Source organism: Aedes aegypti, chromosome 2 (genome assembly GCF_002204515.2).
Source record: "Aedes aegypti strain LVP_AGWG chromosome 2, AaegL5.0 Primary Assembly, whole genome shotgun sequence".
Classification (NCBI taxonomy): domain Eukaryota; kingdom Metazoa; phylum Arthropoda; class Insecta; order Diptera; family Culicidae; genus Aedes; species Aedes aegypti.
In genome coordinates this window covers 79,737,739-79,758,119 of record NC_035108.1, presented here as the reverse complement: position 1 = coordinate 79,758,119, position 20,381 = coordinate 79,737,739, and the positions used below count along the sequence as shown (strand labels likewise).

Genomic DNA, 20,381 nt, shown 5'->3' with positions numbered 1-20,381 from the left:
AAGACTGACCACATATCAAAATCGGTAAAATTGATAACATTTTGTTGTACAATCGTTTGCCTTCAACAATGTTTCGTCTTAAACTAATACCAGCTATCTGGGTCAACATCTTACTAGAGTAAAGAACATTAATGTGTCGATTTGCATACTCACTGCCTTTTGCAATTTAGCATTTTCATCCCACACAAAGACTATCGAACCAGTTAAAGCCCGCCTCTTCAATAGACTGACAAGGATCAGTTGCCTGGCTGCTGCTTTGCTTCTGCACTATGGGCCAGAATGAATTCGAGACAAAACGGTACTGATTTTATCAATGTTTAAAGGAAAACTACCGTTTTGACTCAAATTCCGAACACTTAAGGCCAACAGTGACTTTAAATGCATCTGGTTGGCATCATTGGCTGATATTTGTGTAAATTTTGATTGCTTTGCAAAGTCTAACTGTAAGCTGTTGGGTGTACCAATAATAATGTTGATTTTATTAGTTTTAGTATTGTTTTAACGTAAAAGTGTGGAACAACATTTTGATTAAAATGCCGAACACTGTGTTTATTCTGTTTCATATTCCGAACACCTTGATTCAAATTCTGAACAGCAGGAATAAATCGTTATCAAATGAATAATTTCGCAAATAAGTCTATCTGAGCTTGTTCTACTGGTCTCAAACTAGAGAATCATCACTACTCCCGCGGTATAAATTATATTGGAGAAGTTAAAATTGAATTGAAATTGACTGCCATTTCCTTGCTATTTGGTGACATATTTCAGCGAAACATTTCAACCGAGTCGCCATACAAAAACCGAGTGTTCGGAATTTGAGACAAAACGGTATAATTGATTAAATTTTATGGTTATTAAATTCACCGAGTATGCAAACTAGAACTTGAACTTGTAAAATTTAATCAACATTTTCACAATTTTGAATTTTCAAATTTTTTGCAGCCTCCGTACAATTTTTTTAAGGCGGTTTGTTACCATAACTTCTGATCACTTTTTTTTTTCAATAGTTTTAAGATTCTCCACTTAAAACACGACCATTCAATGCATATTTGAGTTTTTTATACTTTACAGATGATTTTTGTTCATTATGAAAGTGCATGGAATTTCGTCGAAAAATTTCGATGCCTGGCCCATAGTGTACCGAAGGAAACTATGTTACACTGCGAATATCTATAACTCCTGCGAGAGTAAGTCCTCCGGGGCGTCGTCGTCGCAGATGAAGACGTGATCCGGCGTGATTTAGAGTGCGCCGTTTGGCAGGCAGGCCTTCTCGGAATTCCTGGCACGTTTCAATTGCTTGCCGCTTGCCAAGGTTCTTCTTCGCACCCAAGCATCGGTGGGTGGGATCTGCATTAAGAAGGCACAGGACGATTTTCTACTGGCATGATCCAAAGTGAGTGTACGGGGCATGTGTGCCGCTGCGAGCACCTTCCCCGGCTTCCAATTCCACCTACAAAGTACTTAATGGCGCAGGGAGATTTCCTCTCGACGAGAAAGGGGTTTTCGGTACGATTTTTTTTGTCCGATAAATAATGGATGAAAGGCGCATCCTTTTACAAATCGATCAGATGGTATTTGGAATGATTTATTGTGATTGAATAAATTGAAACAAGTTGCTGCGGAAGGTAACGGAGCTCGTTTCCAAGTATTTGTTGGCGGAAATCGTTTTGAGGGGTTAGATTTAGAACGTAAGGTTCGATAAATTTTCAATGAAATGGATAGTAACGTTTTTAAAACGTGAACATGGAAACATCATCGCTTGTGAGTACATATCCCTCGTTGTTGCTCTTTAAATGTGAAGTTTTAACAAAAGCAGAAACATCCCCAAATTTATTCAAAGAGGACATATTTATTTTGATTAGTAAATTGGATTGTATTCCTGTGAATGAAACTCTGCCAACAACCCCGTAGTATGCAGAATACCTATGACAGATTCAAGGGCCTTCTATTTCTCCGTTAGTTGGTTTGTTCAGCCCGGTAAATATCTCGCTGGAATCAAACTTCCATTTAAGCAAAAAAAAAAAACATACATCACGTGAAAACGAGCAAACATTCCGGCCAGGCAAAAGCTATTTTCCGAGAAAGACATCGTCATCGTTTTGCACTATGGCTGCAGCGAGTATCCCTAACCTACCTCCATGAAACAAACATTGCAACTAGCAATCAAATTCGGGTGTGTGCTCACATCGGTTTTTCCCTGATCTCTTCCGATGTGCGTACAGTAGAGGAAAATGTCCCAATGGGGTGTATTGGGGGTAAAATGGCCCGACTCATTGAATTACTCAAAAAAAGCTTTGATTTATATTCTATGTGAAACGACTAAAGTAACATAAAAAAAAACTCATTGGACAGCTTTTTGAATATGATGTTATTCAGATCATAATGATAAAAAACAAAAAAAAAATATTTTATAAAACCATTCTGAGTTTTGAAAAACATAACTATCTGGCAAACTAAAAATTACATTCGTGTTAAGAATTTTATTTGATTAAAGGCCCAAGTAAAAATGATGCAAAAGTCAAAACCAAAAAATCAGTTTTCTCTTTTTAAATAGACAAATCTAAGAAAATAAAAACACAGCTCTTTTTTTGCCAAATAAAACGGCAGCGTGTTTTTATTTTCCTCGATTTGTTGGTTTAAAAGGAGAAAACTACTTTTCTCAGTTCTGACTTTTCCACCATTGTAACTTGGGCCTTAATTTAAGTCTTTCTCACTGTTACTGCTTTCAATGACCTCATTATGTTGATATTATTACGAAAAAAACGATACAAACTCTTAATGTGGCTATTTGGAGCACTTTACCCTATCCAACCTACCGAGGACGCACTGCAATCGACATTCGAATCGGAAGTGAACGTGCATCTAAATTCGAATCGAATGCCTGATTTTTCCCTTGCTCATCCGGTCGCATTCCGCAGTCACTTGACGCACTTTTCCGGAGCTGCAAACGAGCGAACGAAAACGAGATTTATGGCGTTCGATGAATGTGTTTTGATTTTTTTTCCTGCGCTTTCAATTGTGTTTCAATTTTTCCGATGATGGATTTTATAAATCCTGGCGACGAAATTGAAGGGGAGGAGTTTTTTTTCTATTCCCGGTGAAACGTGATAACGAAAATCGTTCTATGCTTCTTTTAAAGTGAACAAGAATCGATGCCACAGCTGAAAATTTCAGCTGTGTGCTTATACTGGTACTCAAGCTAGTGAGACTACTAAGCTGTTGAAACTTGATGGATAGGATGTCCCGAGCTGTAACTGAACTAAGCAGAAAATATTTAATGAATGACAATGGAAGAATAAAAGATGATCAAATTTTCGCTGCCTCGCGTTTCAGGCAGGTGTACAGGTCCGCCACCTTTTCAAATGTTCGGCTGACAATGTCCACATCATCCGCGAAGCAAACAAAATGACTGGTTCTCGTGTAAATCGTACCCCAGCATAACACCTTCTAGTGCGATATTGAACAACAGGCAGCAAAGTTTCCAAAATGTTCGCCTGAAACCTGTCTTGTCGTCGTGAATTTTGAGCTACTTAGTTGTCATTTTTTTGAGGGGCGTTACTATAGCGTAGAGGACACTACTACTCCCAGGCGTTTATGAGACCGTAATGCCAATTTTTTGTTTTGTTTATGAAGTGAATGTCCAATTTCTGATCAAGAAACATGAAGTTGTTTAGCTTTATCAAAAAAGTCAAAATAAATAATCTCAACTTTTTTTTTTTTCTGCTGGCGCTACGTCCTTACAAAGACAGAGACAGGTTTTTATCTCTTAATTTTATATGGGCAATCGGCTATGGCCTAGGCGGCCGGAGACGTCTCCATTTGACTTGATCCAGGCTACCGGTCCTTAGCCCCGCATTCTACGAAGAGTCCGCATATGGTCCTCAAGTTGATCGACCAATCTTGCTCGCTGCGCACCATCGTCTTGTGCCGGTCGGATTATTTTCGACAACCATTTTTTCATCTGCTTATTCTACGATATACTGTAGACATGCCCGCCCACCATAACCTCTTAATTTATGCAATGTTCTTCCATCAACTGATGCAGTTCATGGTTTATTCGCCCATAGAACGTCTTCTATCTGCACTCCGCCGTAGATGGTATGTATGCTTCCATTCGAAAACACCAAGGGTGCGTTGATCCTCTGCATGTAGGGTCCATGTTTCGTGCTCATAAATGAGTACCGGTCTAATCAGCGTCTTGTATATGGTTACCTTAGTGGCGTACTTCACTCGATCAAAGAGTTTTGCAGAGTCCAAAATAGGCATGATTTCCAGCAACGATGCGTCTGAATTTATCTACTGGAGTCGTTGCCGGCGGTCACCAGTGCACCCAAGTACACGAATTCTCTGACCGCCACGATTTCATCCCCGTCAATATGAACTCGAGGTGAAGGCATGCCAAGTCATCTCTTGAGTCCCTCGTTATCATACACATTGCATAGTGGTCCAGATAGCAAGTTTACGCGGACATGAACTTTTCGATGTCATTTTGTGGTTTTAGAGTATAGGTTGCTTCCCAAAAGTGTTTCGAAATTAGTTGTACTACAATTCGTACGAAAAGGATTTTTTTTCTGCACTAATCGCAATAGTGTCCTATACGCCAACTTTTTAATGTTAATAGATAGCAAGTTGGTATTTTCAGCAAAGTTGTAGCATATTTTAATACAAAAATCTTTGTAAAACAAACTTTTTTCTCTATCTCTTATACTTTCTGAAATAATTGACTTTTTAAATAAAAAAATGAAGAAAATCATTTTTTCACTCATAAGTCATTTATTTACAAATTTTAGCAGCCTACTATGTTTTACAAAGTTTTTCGTATTATTATATTCTACAACTTTGGTGAATATACCACAGTTGTGTTTCTTCTGGTTTTCTTATTGTAGGAGATATTAATTTCAAATCATACCGTATTACAGGCCAAATAACTCGCAAAGATGCACTTGAAAATTAACCTACCTGTCACAACGTGGCTCTACACCCCTTAAAGAGTATTTGAGTGGAATTTGGAGAATATATTATGTAAATATATTTTTAAGACTATTTTCACTGACAGGTGATTTGCAATTAAAACACATTAATTAGTCATCTTTTTTATAAAACACACAAAAGTCATGGCCACCGCGATTCAGCATGAAATAATCAACACCTGTTTGATTTTGTAGAGTGTACTATATTTGTTAAAAAGCATAATTTTCAAAACTTTTTCAATAATTCTTGCGCTTCTTCGTGCAATTCCGAATGCTTCTGTGCGATTCGACGATTTGTCAGTGAGATCACTATGGGTGAGTAGCAATCGCAATTGCATTTTTTGACATGGTTACTATGATTGATTTCAATGCGACTTTAACTACTGTAATAATTACTGCTATACATAAATCAAAGACTCAAGATAAATAAATTGAATGCCTCTCAACTCTTGCAACATATTACCATTCATGACTTTTAATACGGCATGATTTCAAATTAAAATCTGCTTTGGGACGTTACGTCAGGAAGAAGAAGAAGAAGACAACAAGAAAACAAGACGAAATACAACTGTGGTATATTCACCAAAGTTGTAGAATATAGCAGTACCAAAAACTTTGTAGAACATAGTAGGCTGCTAAAATTTGTGAATAAATGACTTATGAGTGAAAAATTGATTTTCTTCATTTTTTATTCATATAAAAAGTCAATTATCTCAGAAAGTATAAGAAATAGAGGAAACGTTTGTTCTACTAAGTTTTTTGTATTAAAATATGCTACAACTTTGCAGAACATACCAACTTGCTATCTATTAACATAAACAAGTTGGCGTATAGGACACTATTGCGATTAGTGCAGAAAAAAATCCATTTCGTACGAATTGTAGTACAACTAATTTCAAGACACTTCTGGGAAGCAACCTATACTCTAAAACCACAAAATGACGTCGAAAAATTCATGTCCGCCTAAACTTGCTATCTGGACCATTGTGCATTGGTTTCCGATTCGCCTAGCTTCAGAACTCAATCAGTTGTACGTATCCGCCATCTTCTCGAAGTTCCGTGCTAGAATATCAATATAATCGGCAAAACTTATTAGCTGAACGGACTTTCTGAAGATCGTAGGCCTTTCTATAGGATAAGACCAAATAATTACAGGGCCTTGATACTGCTAGGAATTTTTAATTGATATCTCAGGGCGATCTGAGTTACGGTCAATTTACATCAGGGCATGAATACTCGGAGATTTCAAATGATGTCATACAAGGCGCCAAGTAGACGTGGTTTACATGGGATAAGATCGAATATCTCCAGGTCGAAGATACAGCTTAGTATTTTCAATAGTTGTCCTTAGGGCATCATGATGTACCTGTTGTTAAACTACTCCAGGGTGTTGATACAACTTGGACTTTTAATCAATGTCTACAGGGGTTGAAATGCAGTTAGGATTAGCTCAAATTACTCCAGGGCGGTAATAAAGCTTACAATTTTCTTCTGATGTCCTACGGGGCGTCAAGATGCGCCAGATCATCAAATTACTCCAGTTTACTGTACTACTCCATTGTTGATACAACTTGATCTATTTAGGATAAATTACTCCAAGGCGTTGATGCAACTTTCAATTTACTAATTAATATTCTCAGGGGGTTGAGATGCATCTGATCTACATGAGTCAAAAATTACTCCGGGGCGTTGATACAGCTTTGAAATTTTGATTGATGTCCTACAGGGCGTTAAGCACACTTGGTCTTCGTGGGATAAGGTCGAATAACTGCAGGACGTTGATACAACCTATACTTTTCAAGTGATGTTCTACAGGGCGTCAAGTTATAAAGGATTAAATCAAATGAGTCAAGGGCCATGATACAGGTTGGAATTTTCAAGTAACGTCCTCAGGGCATTTTGGGAATTTAGCAGAATTTGCTGATTAAATTGCCAACAACGCACTGCAGTAGCACGTAGCAAATAACAGCTTGCAAACAATATCTGTAACTTTGCGAATAAATATTTTTACTTTTACGTGCTAAGCCCTAAAACTGGTTCTTGACTTAGGTTAACGGCTTTTCAGTTTTACTCTCAGTTGACAGCCGCCCTCAACCTTTGGATGCCGCTGTTTTGATGCGGTGAGTGCCAAATGAGTGACCTTCAATGATCCATTATAATTTAAACAATAAACCAGTTACCATCGACGGAACATGTTTTGTACACGTTCATGGCTGATAGCAGATCTCTTTTTAGAGGCTTAGTCTCTATTTTAATGCAAGTCTTTATTTGTAACGGTAGGTCTTAAGTCTATTTTTACCAAAATAATCTCTAAAGTCACCTTTTTCTTTATTCTGCTTGAAGTGAATCGTACATAGAGTGGTTCCAGGGAGACCTTCAGAGACTGTTTCACAGGTTCTTTAGGAATTTATTCTCAGATTCCTCGAGGAAAAACTTCAAGAATTCTTCTAGTGATTGCTACAAAGATCTCTTCAGGTATACTTGTAGGATCTCGTTCAGGAATGTCTATATTAATTCCACCTCCAGGTTTCCCAAAAAAATCTCCCAGCGTTGTTTCAAGGGATGGTTAGAGGATTTTTCCGTAATTTGCTCCCGGAAATCTAGGAGTAGTACAACGCTTTTCTTGACTATTTTGATTTCCCCAGTTGTAACTTGAGTAGATTTCCAAAATTCCTACAGGAGTTCTTTTTCGTAAGCTAGTAAAATTAAATGGTATAGTACTAAATTCGTTTTTTTCATCTACTTAACTACAAGACGTTTATACAGCTGAGTATTTTCAAAAGATACCCTCAGGGCGTCAAGGTGTACCTGATCTACTTAAGACAAGGTCAAATTAGTACAGGGCATTGATACAACTTGGACATTCAGTTAATGTCTTCGTAGGGTTGAAATGCAATTGAATATCGTAGAATAAGGCCATATTACTCCACGGCGTTGATACAGCTTGGAATTTTCTATTGATGTTTTACAGGGCATTAAGATGCACCTGGTCCACTTAGGATAAATTAATCCTGGGCGTTGATACAGCTTGCAATTTCCAATTTTTGTCCTCAGGGATTGAGATGCACCTGATCTACTTGAGATAAAGTCGAATTACTCCAGCACGTTGATACAGCTTATCATTTTAAACTGATGTCCTACAGGGCGTCAAGATGCACCTGATTTACCAAGGATAAGGTCAGATAAATGCAGGGCGTTCATACATCTTGGAATTTTCAAAAAATGTCCTCTACGTATATAGTCAACGTATTCCAGGGCTTATGTCTTACAGGGCGTTCATATGCACCTGGTCTACATATAAGTAAGTCAACTTACTCCAGGCCGTTGATATAGCTTGAAAATGTCTATTGATGTGTTACAGGGCGTTGGGTTGACTCTTTCTATATTTTTAAGGAATCAGGGCGAAAATTGTAAACATAATCTGAGAGAAGCTTCTTAGTCGTCGACTAAGCACGACTATGCAGTAGAGATGGTTGGGTCTCGGGTTTTCAAACCCGAAACCCGACCCGAACCCGAACCCGACGGGTTCGAACGCGCCCAAGCCACGACGTCAAAATCATCATAGGAGATCAAAACGCTCAGGTTGGCCACAAGGAGGAATTCAGACCAGCTATTGGAAAGTTTAGCGCTCATCTGCTGACGAATGAAAATGGCTCTTACGATCAATTGATTTCGCCGCCTTCAAAGATATGGCCATTCCGAGCATCTACTTCCAGCACTTCGAACACCTGAACTCGACTGCACTCAGAGTACGTGCTAACTGAAACGAAAAAAATTAAAACTCTGGCGACGCAACGACGCAAAAAAAAAGATTTTCCTAGTGAAACGAAGCCAAAACTCGAACCCTCAAGAGAACATGTCTAGAGAACTAGGCAACGGCCTAGTGACCATTCGATTCGAGCCCTCAGCCTGATTCGCTATCCGGCTCTCCAGACCCGTACTCCCGAAAACATGAGTTACGGCTTCGATGCATCTTAACCTTCTGCTTGGGCTTTAACGAAACTCTATCCAGCAGAGCGCGTGCAGAGTAAATCATTTCATTTCCACTTTTTTCACAAACTGCACCAGCCGAATCTAATAATTTGCGGGGACGATAAAAACGTGGCAGATCAATTTTAAACTCATCCGTTCGCGTGCGCTAACTACTGCGATCTCTTGAAAATAATAATTAAATAGGAAAATACAAATAACTTTAAAAACAGTGTATTCAACAGTCCTTTAACAAAGAAGGCAAAATTTATACATATAAAAATAGAAAATTGAACGCTAAAAATCATTGCAACTCAGAGAATGGTAAAACTTAAGTCTAGTACCATCGAGTTATATGTAGCAATCAAATGTTTGTGCACAAAATTGATAAATGATAAATTTGTGCTTAAAATGCCTATTGAAGGACCTTAACTTTAACCTTCCAGTCGTCGCGCGGTTTGCAACCATCAGAACCACCACGCTGCTGTTGGGAACGAAGAGCGAGGTTTTTCCACCAGTGTTGTACAAAATACAACAGCGCGACGACTGAAGTGTTAATCAACTCGTGGGAGCAAAACGTGCATCCTTATTCCATAACACCAAAACAGCCGTTTGAATTCAAAATCTACGAAACGTAATGCCACGTTGAAGTTACGCGCAAATTGGAGCCTTACAAATGTACTTTTTTGTTGTATCAGCATGTATACTATTATTGAACAATAAAATCTGAACAATCGTCCGGATGTATGCAACATTTTATAGAACGAGTAACGCCGAACATTGTCACCCATCAGTAAGAAGTTCAATACTAGCTTCAAAACCAATAAATATCGGAACTATATATATGTAGCTCCGAAGCCCAGTCTATTTAAGGAGAAGGTCAAACTTATTCAAATTTAAAGTAACAGTTGTTATAACTGTAATGGAGGGGATTAGAAGCACACCCCTGTGACAAGTATCTGATTCTGAGAAAAAGTTTGAGTTTGATTTTTTTTTCATCAATGTTTTATTTCATACAAATTATAAAGAGAACAAAAATGCAAGCGAATTATGTTATTTTTTCTGTTGGACGGAAAATTCACCTTAAAACAACGTTGGACAGCTTGGACACAGTAAAATTTTTCAATGTATTTCACTCAAAACCGACCAAAGTGTCACATACATCCCTTTGCGTATGAAACCCTTAATGGTTGATACATCATGTTCCGAAAGAACAATCAGTATTTGAATGAAAGATAAATGGGTGATACAGTGGCCCAATTTCATATTCGTACAGGATACTGTTTCCACGTCAAGTTAGTAAAAAACTATTAAATGAAGTATTGAGCTACAAATACTTTATCCACATTGAAGGTAACAGGTGTCATCTATTGTTTGCCAATCACAAAATGTTTCCATTTACATTCATCTTTGGATTAATAGAAAAGTATTGAATTGATGTCTAAAATTCACCCAATTCCATATTCGTACACCTACCAAAATTCATACGCACAACGTTCAAAACTAAATTTAGAAGCTCTATTTGATTACTGAAATGCTTTATTAAGATGTTCAGAAGTAGTGAAATACATTTGGACAATTTATTAGTGGACATATATGAAATTTAGGTAAAGTTATGAGAAATGCCAATTTTTCAATGATTTTTGCTATTAAATCCTATAATTCGAACAATAACGTTTATTTTTGTCATTGGATCCAATCTATAGATTATACTCGTAAGCTCTGATAGAAATTTAGTTGAAATATTTATAGTTTACAGAAATCATAAACAGTTTTTATCCCTTTTGAGTTCAGAAAATTGTTGTGACATAAGTTTTTCTAAAATGATATTTTTAACCAATGTAAACCAAATTTTCATTCTAAACAACAGGTAAATGTTAATTTTGAATTTGTCTGTAAAAATAATTTGAACTACAAACTTCGTTTTACAATAAAGTACCCCAAACTACGCTGTACACACCTCCACATAATTGATGTCATCGTAATATTCAATTATCTTTGAAATAATATTCAAATTATATTCACCCTATTTTGCAATTTATTGATTTTATAAGAAAAATACACAATAACTTGAATGAGCAGAGAGCATTGATATACTATTTAATAGAATATATCCTGTTGTTTTCATCATTTTAAAAAACGTTTGTGTTGCGGTTATGGCAATAATATTTATTCTTTAAATCTCTATAATTATGTTTGGTAGTAAAATGTAAATTAAAAATGATAATTACGCAATGTTTTGATAGGAACATTTACTATGGATTATGTATATACATTTAGGAGCCAAACATAAAGAAATTGACTAAAATTTTTGGTTTTGGATTTGTTATAAATGTTATACTACCTAAGATTCAAAAGTATAAGTTGTCGATATCCACTCCTAGCTACTCTAAAACTGATTATAATTTTTTGAAACTCGTGCAATATTCGCAGTTATCATTCTTAAGGAAGTGATGTTGAAAAAAATTCAATTTATTGTTCGACTTACCGAATATTTTAGCAAAAAACATGGGAAAACTGGTATTTTCCTTAAATTTACTTAAGTTTCAAATATGTCCGCTTTTAAATTTTCCAAATGTATTCTACTGCATCTGAACAACACAACGAAGAGCTTAAGTAATCATCTAGTCCATTAAAAATAAGTTTTGAATGCTGTATATTTCTTTTTTGTTAGATGTACGAATATGGAATTGGGTCAATTATAGACACAATCACAATACTTTTCCATTATTCCAAAGATTTAAGCAAATGAATACAGTTTGTCATTGCCAAACAATAGATGACACCTATAACCTTTATTATTGATAAAGTATGTCGAAGTCCATGCACCATTTAATAGATTTATACCAACTTGATATGAAAACAGTGCCTCGTACGAAAATGAGATTGAGTCACTGTAAATATATTAAAAGATTCAACACCATAATTTGACGAACCAACAGTTTGTGAAACATGTTTGACGGTTGACGATTCGGTCGGCCAAAATCAAACGAGTTTAATTTTACTCAAACCGTCAGTGGGCGAAGCCAAGTGATTGACGAACTGATCGTGTTGATACCTCCAGGGAGTCCAGCTCCAGAGATTTCGTCAGGAATTTCGGATTCCATCAGGATTTTGTTTGGGGGTTTTGAATGGATTCTTCAAAAGATTTTACTAGGAATTATTCTAGGGATTTAACGAAGAATTTTGCTAGGTATTGAATCAGAAAAAGTCCGATGATTTCCCCCAAGAAATGTTACAACATTCTCAACAAGATATTTGATAGGAAGATATTCAAGGATTTCATAGTGGAGCAATTCGCGTTGAAATATTCGAAAAAGCATGATGAAATTTCTGAAAGAATACATGAATTGGTGAATCTCCAGGGAAAAAAAAAACAGGCTTAATCTCTGAAGTAGTTCCTGGAGGAATTTCTGAAGAATATTTTAGAGAGCCCCTGAAGATTTGTTTTAGAATACCTGATGAAACTAAAAGAACACTATCGATAGGAATTTATGATTAGAAAACCTATAAAAATTCTTGTAGGGATTCCTGGAAGAACCTCTGAAAGTATCCCTGGTGAAATTCCTGCAGGAAACCTTGTAGAAATATCTTTGGAGAAGTGCAGGTTTAATATAGGAATAGGTGGGAATATTTCTGTTGAAATTTTATGACAAATTTCAATTTTTTTAAGGATTTCTTGATGGAATCTAGAAAAAAATCCTAGTTCAATTCATGAAGGAATACCTGGAGAAATGTTTGAAGAATTTAATGAATTACTGGAACCATGAAAAAATACCTGGATAAACGCTCCACCATCAGTTTTGGATTAATACCTGGATGCATTGCAGGCAGAATCCTGGAGGATTTTTTTTATTTTTTTATTTTATGAAATCCTGGTACATATGATGCAATTGGGCGAACACCAATGAACGATGATTATTCAAAATTCCGTACCGTAATCCGGGGTAACATTGATCAGCGGGGTAACATTGATCGAGATGACTCATCTTGTTAAACGTTCGAATAAAGATTTATTGATGAAGCATTTTCGAACCATGAATGGTGCCTCTCTTTCGTATATTCATAAGCTAATGATAATTAAGGTTTTTGCCAAAATTGCGTTTAGTTCATGCGCAAATTTGTCAACTTTTTGAAACAATGGTTTCTATCAGTTTCACTGACATTACCGAAAATTCATGTCTCACATGAGTTCTGCAGACGATGTGATCAAGGAAAATGCGGGTGTTACTTAAAATGGCATCGCTGAAAACGATTCCGTTGTCAAATATTTCATAAGTTTATTCATTTATTTATTTATTTATTTATTACAAAATACATTCATCGGATTTAGTATCCTAGTGAACAAGGCTTAAAACTATTTTAAAATTGAAGACTAATGACAAAGATTTATGAAGCTCGCAAATACTCAAGGACTCTGTTTTTGAAAACACCGGACGATAAATTAAAATCAAATAAGTGTTGAACACGAGAAAATTCAGCAATCATTGCTGGTAGAGGAGCGTTGGATCCGTAATTAGTTCTATGCTGAGCCTGACGTAGAAATGTATATCTCCGAAACGGTCTTGACGGGATGTTTACAGGTAGAAGAGAAAGTAGCATTGGGGCATCAACTTCACCTTTCAGTAATTTTGCAACGAAAAGCGCTTGGTTCGCTCGCCTCCGGTTTTCCAGGGTATCCATGTTAAGGAGTCGACAACGATCAGTGTAGGGAGGCAGGTTCGCAGGATTGTTCCAAGGCAAATGTGCAAGTGTGTGTCGTAGGAAACGTTTCTGGATCTTTTCGATTCGTTCGATCCATGTTGATTGATAGGGAGTCCAAATTATGTCGGCTGTCTCAAGTATCGAGCGAACAAGCGAGCAGTACAGTGCTTTCAAGCAGTAGAGATCAGTGAATTCACGAGAGATTTTTGCGATAAAACCTAATTGACGATTAGCTTTATCAATCACCATACATCTGTGTTGATTGAAGGAGAGATTACTGTCCAACATCACCCCTAGGTCCCGAACTAAGGTAGTCCTATTCAGGGTACAGCCTGCCAGTTTGTAGTTGAAATTGATTGGACTCGATTTCCTATGAAATGAAATCACGAAACATTTCGAAACGCTTACAGACATCTTGTTTCGTTCACACCAATCGTAAAAATGGCTTAGCATGTTTTGAAGTCTAACATTAACAGGCAACATTAACTAAATACTATTACGAATCTAGAATTTCCTGAGGAAATTGCCTACTTTTAGGCGTATTACGCGGCTCAAGGTGTTTTTAATTTTGAAATAACTCAAAAAGTAAATTACTTGTAAGAGTTTGGTCTTCATATTCGGCTTCAGGGGCCCTGATTTTAGTAAGTAACGACATTTCCAATATTAGCGAACGTTGTTTACTTGGGTGATCAATGTTACCCCATATCAGCTGAATCAAAAAATCACATAAAACATTTATTTAAACATGTTTAAATCTTTCGAAAAACAAAATAAAGTACATAGCTAGGAGCGGTGGGTGCCAGTACTTGTTTTAAAAATATGAAACTTGTAACATTTGTATTGTGAAATGTAAAATTTAAGAAAAACTAAAAAAAATGATCAATGTTATCCCGGATTACGGTACTTCCCGAGCAACACACATGTTATAATAATGTATTATCAACTTATATATAACTGATTTTGGTCATATATCAGTTGATAATACACTAACATGTGTGTTGCTGGGGTTATAACATTTTTTAATTAGTTTGTCTTAATTCTTCATAAATATTACATCGACTCTGGATTACCATTTATTCATAGTTATTAATTATTGATTTATTTTTCATCCAGTCATATCGGGCGCGATTTTGATCAACAACAACAACTACAAACCAACAACTGTCGAAAGTATTATTCATCCCGGTCACATTAATGTTGGTGCAACAAGATTTGACAGTTGTAAATCGAACGTACGAACATAAATTGGATTGACTATTTTGGGGGCGGAGCCAACGTTAGTCAAACAGACTGAATGTCTGTGGGCTGCATTACTCTCCACATATCGATATTGAATGATAGAACCATATTAAAATTAGTTCCTTTGAACCACAGTTGTACTGATATAGTCTTCTATAACGCGATATCTCCTTACATCGATGATTCCCTCAATATGTTTAAGTTCACGGTGAATTGGTTTAAATTTGGGACCATACACAATATCTGATAGAATCGATGGGACGGTGTGGAAGAGAATGTAAGTATTGAACCACGCTCATGAAAATGCTGCTACAAACTTCAAATGGTTCAGTGCTGCTTTTATTATGAAGTTTAAATTTATTACATTGTAAAACTGTAAACTTTCAAATTGAATATTGAAAACAGTCACCTGTAAAAGATATAATACCATTAATCCATTTCTTTACACTCGCCATTGCATTTCAATGATTTATTTCCCTTCTCTCCATTCATTTCAGATTATCGTTGGAAATAATCACAGATCAGGAAAAAAATCTCCATCGATGAACATTTCGGAATTCCGGATCAGCGAAAACTTTTCAACCATAATCGCATAAGGTACTTTCCCAGTGGTTCGCCGGTATTGGTAGAGACGTAAGAAAGAAAAAAAAAGATTACCCCACCGTAGAATCTTGCCCCAGACGTGAAGAAAACTACATTCGGAAACGGAAAAATTAAGCTTTTGTGCAGTTCAACTCGCTCCTTCCTGCAGCAATCATCAGTCACAACGGGCATCAGAGCCGACCGTCACGTCAGAGTGAGATATTAAAAGTTTTCATTTCCTAGTGGAACGAGCAGAGAAAAAAAATCCTTCCACTGCTCTGTAGAGAAAGCTCGGTTGAAGCTCTGGGACACAATGGCAACTGGAACACCGGAGGCAAACTTGATGGCAATTGATTTAAATGGTGTAATGAAAATTAGCTGAGCTGAATCTCTTACTTGAGGTGGAAAAAGGGAAAAGTTTTACCCCATTTCCAAGGCGAGGCTGGCAAGGACTCTCACGCGTGTCCTGTGACTACAACTACTGGGAGGTTCTGCGGGAGATGGCGTAATGATAACGTCACACCGTGTCCTGGGATGTCCTTCCTATCCCATCCTACTACCATGAAGACATCCTGCTCGTAATAATAATGCCGCCAGTTCTCGACGCCAGCTGTCCGAACTAATTTTATCCTCCGGTGAGCGGAATAAGTTGGAACCGGGGAAATCACAGAGAAACTTTCGCCTCCAGCTTCCCTGGACTGCCCCGAACACTGTTCAGTGTGAAATAATGTGATAATCGACGTCCTGACGGTGGAACTGGAACTGGAAGAACTCTGCGTCTGTTGAGATTGACGATGAGGATGAAACTAGGCTATTGATCGTTTTGGGTGGGGCGTATGACGGATGAGGGAATTCGGTTGTTTCGTCAAATAGTTCGTTCCCGGAAGAATCCGTATTTTATCGACCGATTCGAGTTAAATAAGTGTTATTATCGGAAAGTGTGTCGTGCGCTAGAAAAGGAGAAGTAGAAGAAAATTGAGCTCTGCCGTAACCATGGCTGCGATGATGCTGGAATTGAAACTAATCATTCTGTGTTTGCCGTCGATACTGCTTGCCACTACGCTGGATTCAGGTGAGTACTGTCGATATTTCTCACAAACCTCTAGATGAAAAGTCATCTTTTCACAGGGGATGAGACACCTCTTTGTGATTCAATGACATCCATGAAATGAAGATTTATCTTCAACGCCACCTCAGTCATTTGAGATCTAGTTGAATTGGATTTTTGATGATTATGGAATCTATCGAGGAAGTGGCTGAAGTGCTGCTGTCGACATAAATTGCTGGAAATAAACCTGGTAGAATTCCTTAAGAAACTTCTGGATTTTCTCAGGAGTTCTTCGAAGGATTCATTCAGTGATTCCTCCAATACTAGTTCAATAATTCTCTGGGGATTTCGTACAGAAATTCATTAAGTATTTCCTAAGCGGAATTCTGCAGGAATTTCTTCGGAGATTATTTGAGATAATTTATCCGGAGATTTGCTCAAGGAATTATTCTGGGGATTTGCACCAGGTTCTTCGAAGATTTTCTCCAGGTATTTTTCCGGGGTTTTCCTCCAAAGATTCCTACGAGATTCCTTCTGAAGTTTTTCTACAAGAATTCCTCAGGGGATTTCCATTAGCAATTCCTCTGAGGATTTCGTCCAGAAACTCCTGGAGTTTTCGTTCAGAACTTCTTTCGGGCTTTGATCCAGGGATTTCCTCCAGAAATTGCCCCGGAGATTTCCTGCAGAAATTCTTCCAGGGATTTGGCCAAGGAAATCCTCAAGAAACTCTTCTGGCTTCTGGCTTCTCGAGGAACTCCTCAAGGAATTCCTCCGGGGATTCACTCCAAAAATTGAACCGGTGATTTTTTTCAGGAATTGTTACGGGAATTTTCCTCAAGAACTCCTCCAGATATTTTCTTCCAGAATTCCTTAGGAAATTTACATTAGCAATTCCTCCGGGAGTTTTGTCCAGGGATTCTTCTGGGGATTTCGTCCAGAAATTCTTCCACTCCAGTTATTCCCCAAGTAACATTTTTAGTTTTCTCGCATACTACAAGCTGTTGTTACCACCATATCGTTAAAACTCATTTTAGAACTTATTAGTTTTAACAACCTTAATAAAACTTTAATAAAACTCCGTTAAACCCCAAGAGGCCCACACTACAGGAGGTTGTTAAAACTATACCTTAAAACCGTTTCTAAACTTCTTAGTTTTGTATATTATGAATAGATTTACCCTTATAGTGTACGTTAAAACATACATAAGAGCTATTGTATAGTCTTGTTGAGCTCAACTAGCGGTATTAAATCTTTTGCGCTATCCTAAAACACCGAATAAAACCGATGTTAAGAGCTGACGATCGAACAAACATCGGCCAACTAGTTGTTTTTCAATCAAAACTTTTTTTATAATATTGAATCCATCATGATGTCTGCCGACTCATAATATCAAATTAAAATAATCATTTTTGCGTGGCAGTAAATTTTCTTGCAATCGCGTGAAACTCATGCCAAAGAAAATTTACTGGTGGAATGACAAAAAAAAAATTGATTTACGGCAACGCGCCATAATTACAACATCATAATTGCCTGTCTAATATAACATTCCATTACATTTTTAGAATCATTTCATGCTCTTCTCAATCTTGAGTTGAAATTTCCCACGCATATTGTAATTATGAACCCGAAACGGCGTCAATAAAAATGGATTCCATCCAGTTAAATCTTGTTGGTCTTGTCTGAGATGGTTTAAGAGCAAATAGTGATTATTCCGTACAATATAATCATTCATGAGAGGTTTTGATCTTAAGAGCCTTGCACAAAATCCTCCTCTAGCTATTATATTCTTAAATCAGATTATTTTTTCTGCAGTAAGACAAATAGGTTTTTTGAGAGCCTTGGCTTAAACTTAATGCACTCAGGAAAGCTAGTGCTGTCAAAAAGGTAAACATTGCGGAAGATTTGATTTTGGGATGTAGTTTAATTTAGTTCATTCCGCTGTGCATCTAATTACGTTTTACTGGCATGAATTGTTGCGATAAAGCCCGTGGTTGATCTTTTCTGACGCAGAAAACGGTAAGTGATAAGTGGCTGAAAATGAAAGCTTTTTTTGAGAAGCTCAGCTGGTGTGTGCAGCATAAATTTCCCACGAGAATGGGAAGTTCAGGCAAGCATGAGAAAAATATACTACACACGGTAGTCAGATAATTCTACGAGCAGAATGTTTATTATTATGCCGTTTTATTTTCGTGTTTTATGATTCTTTACATTTGTGTTTCATAATTCTTTACATGATTATTATTATCGATATAATGGTAATAATGACCACACGCAGACCATAACATGCATCAGACATTTTAGTTTTAAGAAGACTTTAACATGACTTAGTGAAGTCTTAGGAGTTTTATCGATGTCTTTCTAAGACAAACAAGCTGAGGTTTTAAGTATAGGTTTTAATGGGCACTATATAGCTCCTTCAACATACAATTTATTATCATCAAATTTAACTAGCAAAAAAGTTTTAACAGAAGCACTTATAGGTACCTACAAAGCAATTTAAAGTGTTTTTTACTGTAAAGATCGTTTAGCACTTTCACATCCATTATTAAATCTGTTGGGATTTAATGCATCACTAATAAAACCTCAATAAATAACATCTAAGATCAAAGAGCATTGAAATTGTTACTTGGGTCCTCTGGGGATTTTATCCAGGAATTCTTTCGGGGATTTCAAAGGTTCCTCCGAGCATATCCCACAAGAACTCACTCCTTCGGGGATTTTCTCTAGGAATAGGATTTCCAATAGCGATTTCTGCAGGTTTTTCATCCAGGAATTCCTCCGAGGATTTCGTCAGGAAATTCTTCGGGGATTTCATCCGGGGATTTCATTAAAAAATTAATCCGGAGGTTTCCTAAGTTTTTTCTTCTAATGATTTGACACAGGAATTTCTCCGAAGATTTCACCAGGCATTCCTCCGATGATTTTAAGGATTGTTCCGGAGTTATCCCCTAAGAACTCATCCGGAAATTTTCTCTCGGAATTCCTTAGGAGATTTTTAATTAGCAATTTTTCCGGAAATTTCATCCAGGACCTCTAATCTGAGAATTTCCTCAAGAAACTTCTCTGGAGATTTGCTCCAGGGATTTCCTTCAGAAACTCCGGAAATTTCTTTTTCCAAGTATTCTTCCGGTTAAAACCAAAAACTCTTGCTAAGGTTTTCACAACAAATTCCTACAGGGATTTCCTTCAGGGAATTCCTTCGGGGATTTCGTCCAGGAATTCTTCCGGGTTTTCCTCCAACAATTACTCCGATGATTTCCTCTCGAAACACTATCGAGGACTTCCGCTCGAAATTTGCTCCGAAAAATTTCCCACCTGCTGGCATTTCCCCCAGGAACTCCTTTTGAAGTTTTTACGTGGAATTTTTTCGGGGTTTTTTACAAGAATTCCTCTAAGGATTTTCTCCAGTGTTCCTCCGAAAATTTGTTTTGATTTGCTCCGGACATTCTTCCATGAATTTCTACAGAGTTCCTCCAACATTAGCTTTGTTTTTGAGGAATTCTTTTAGAGTTCCTTAATAAATTCCTACAGAGTTCCTTCGGGAATTGTTTCTAAATTTTTGCTGAAAATTTCTTCGGAGCTCTACCGTGAATACCTTCTGAGTTCCTCCGAGAATTCTACCGTAATAACGACGAATTCCTTTGATGATCCGGTTTTTTTCTGGAGCTTTTCCAGGATTTCCTCCATAGTTCATTTAGAAATTTGTCCGGATTTTTCTAAAAATTATTCAGCAGTTCCTCTAGCAGTTTCTTTGGAGTCCCTGCAGGTATTCCTTTGAAGGTTCTCCAAGAATATCTCTATTTCCTAATGGATTTTTTTTTCAGAGTCTCCCAGGGCATTCCTTCAGATTTACTCTGGGATTTTTTCGA

The 20,381-nt window shown here is 37.1% G+C and overlaps 1 protein-coding gene across 2 annotated transcripts in view; it reads left to right on the top strand.

Moving 5' to 3' along the window:
• LOC5564718 (zwei Ig domain protein zig-8) overlaps positions 1–20,381 on the top strand; it is a 1,087,201-nt gene that overhangs the window by 349,755 nt on the left and 717,065 nt on the right. For both annotated transcript variants that reach the window (XM_021841332.1, XM_021841330.1), the window contains exon 2: positions 15,380–16,536. In XM_021841332.1, coding sequence (XP_021697024.1) covers positions 16,458–16,536 — 79 coding nt within the window. In that variant the 5' untranslated portion in view covers positions 15,380–16,457. The remainder of the gene's footprint in view (positions 1–15,379; positions 16,537–20,381) is intronic.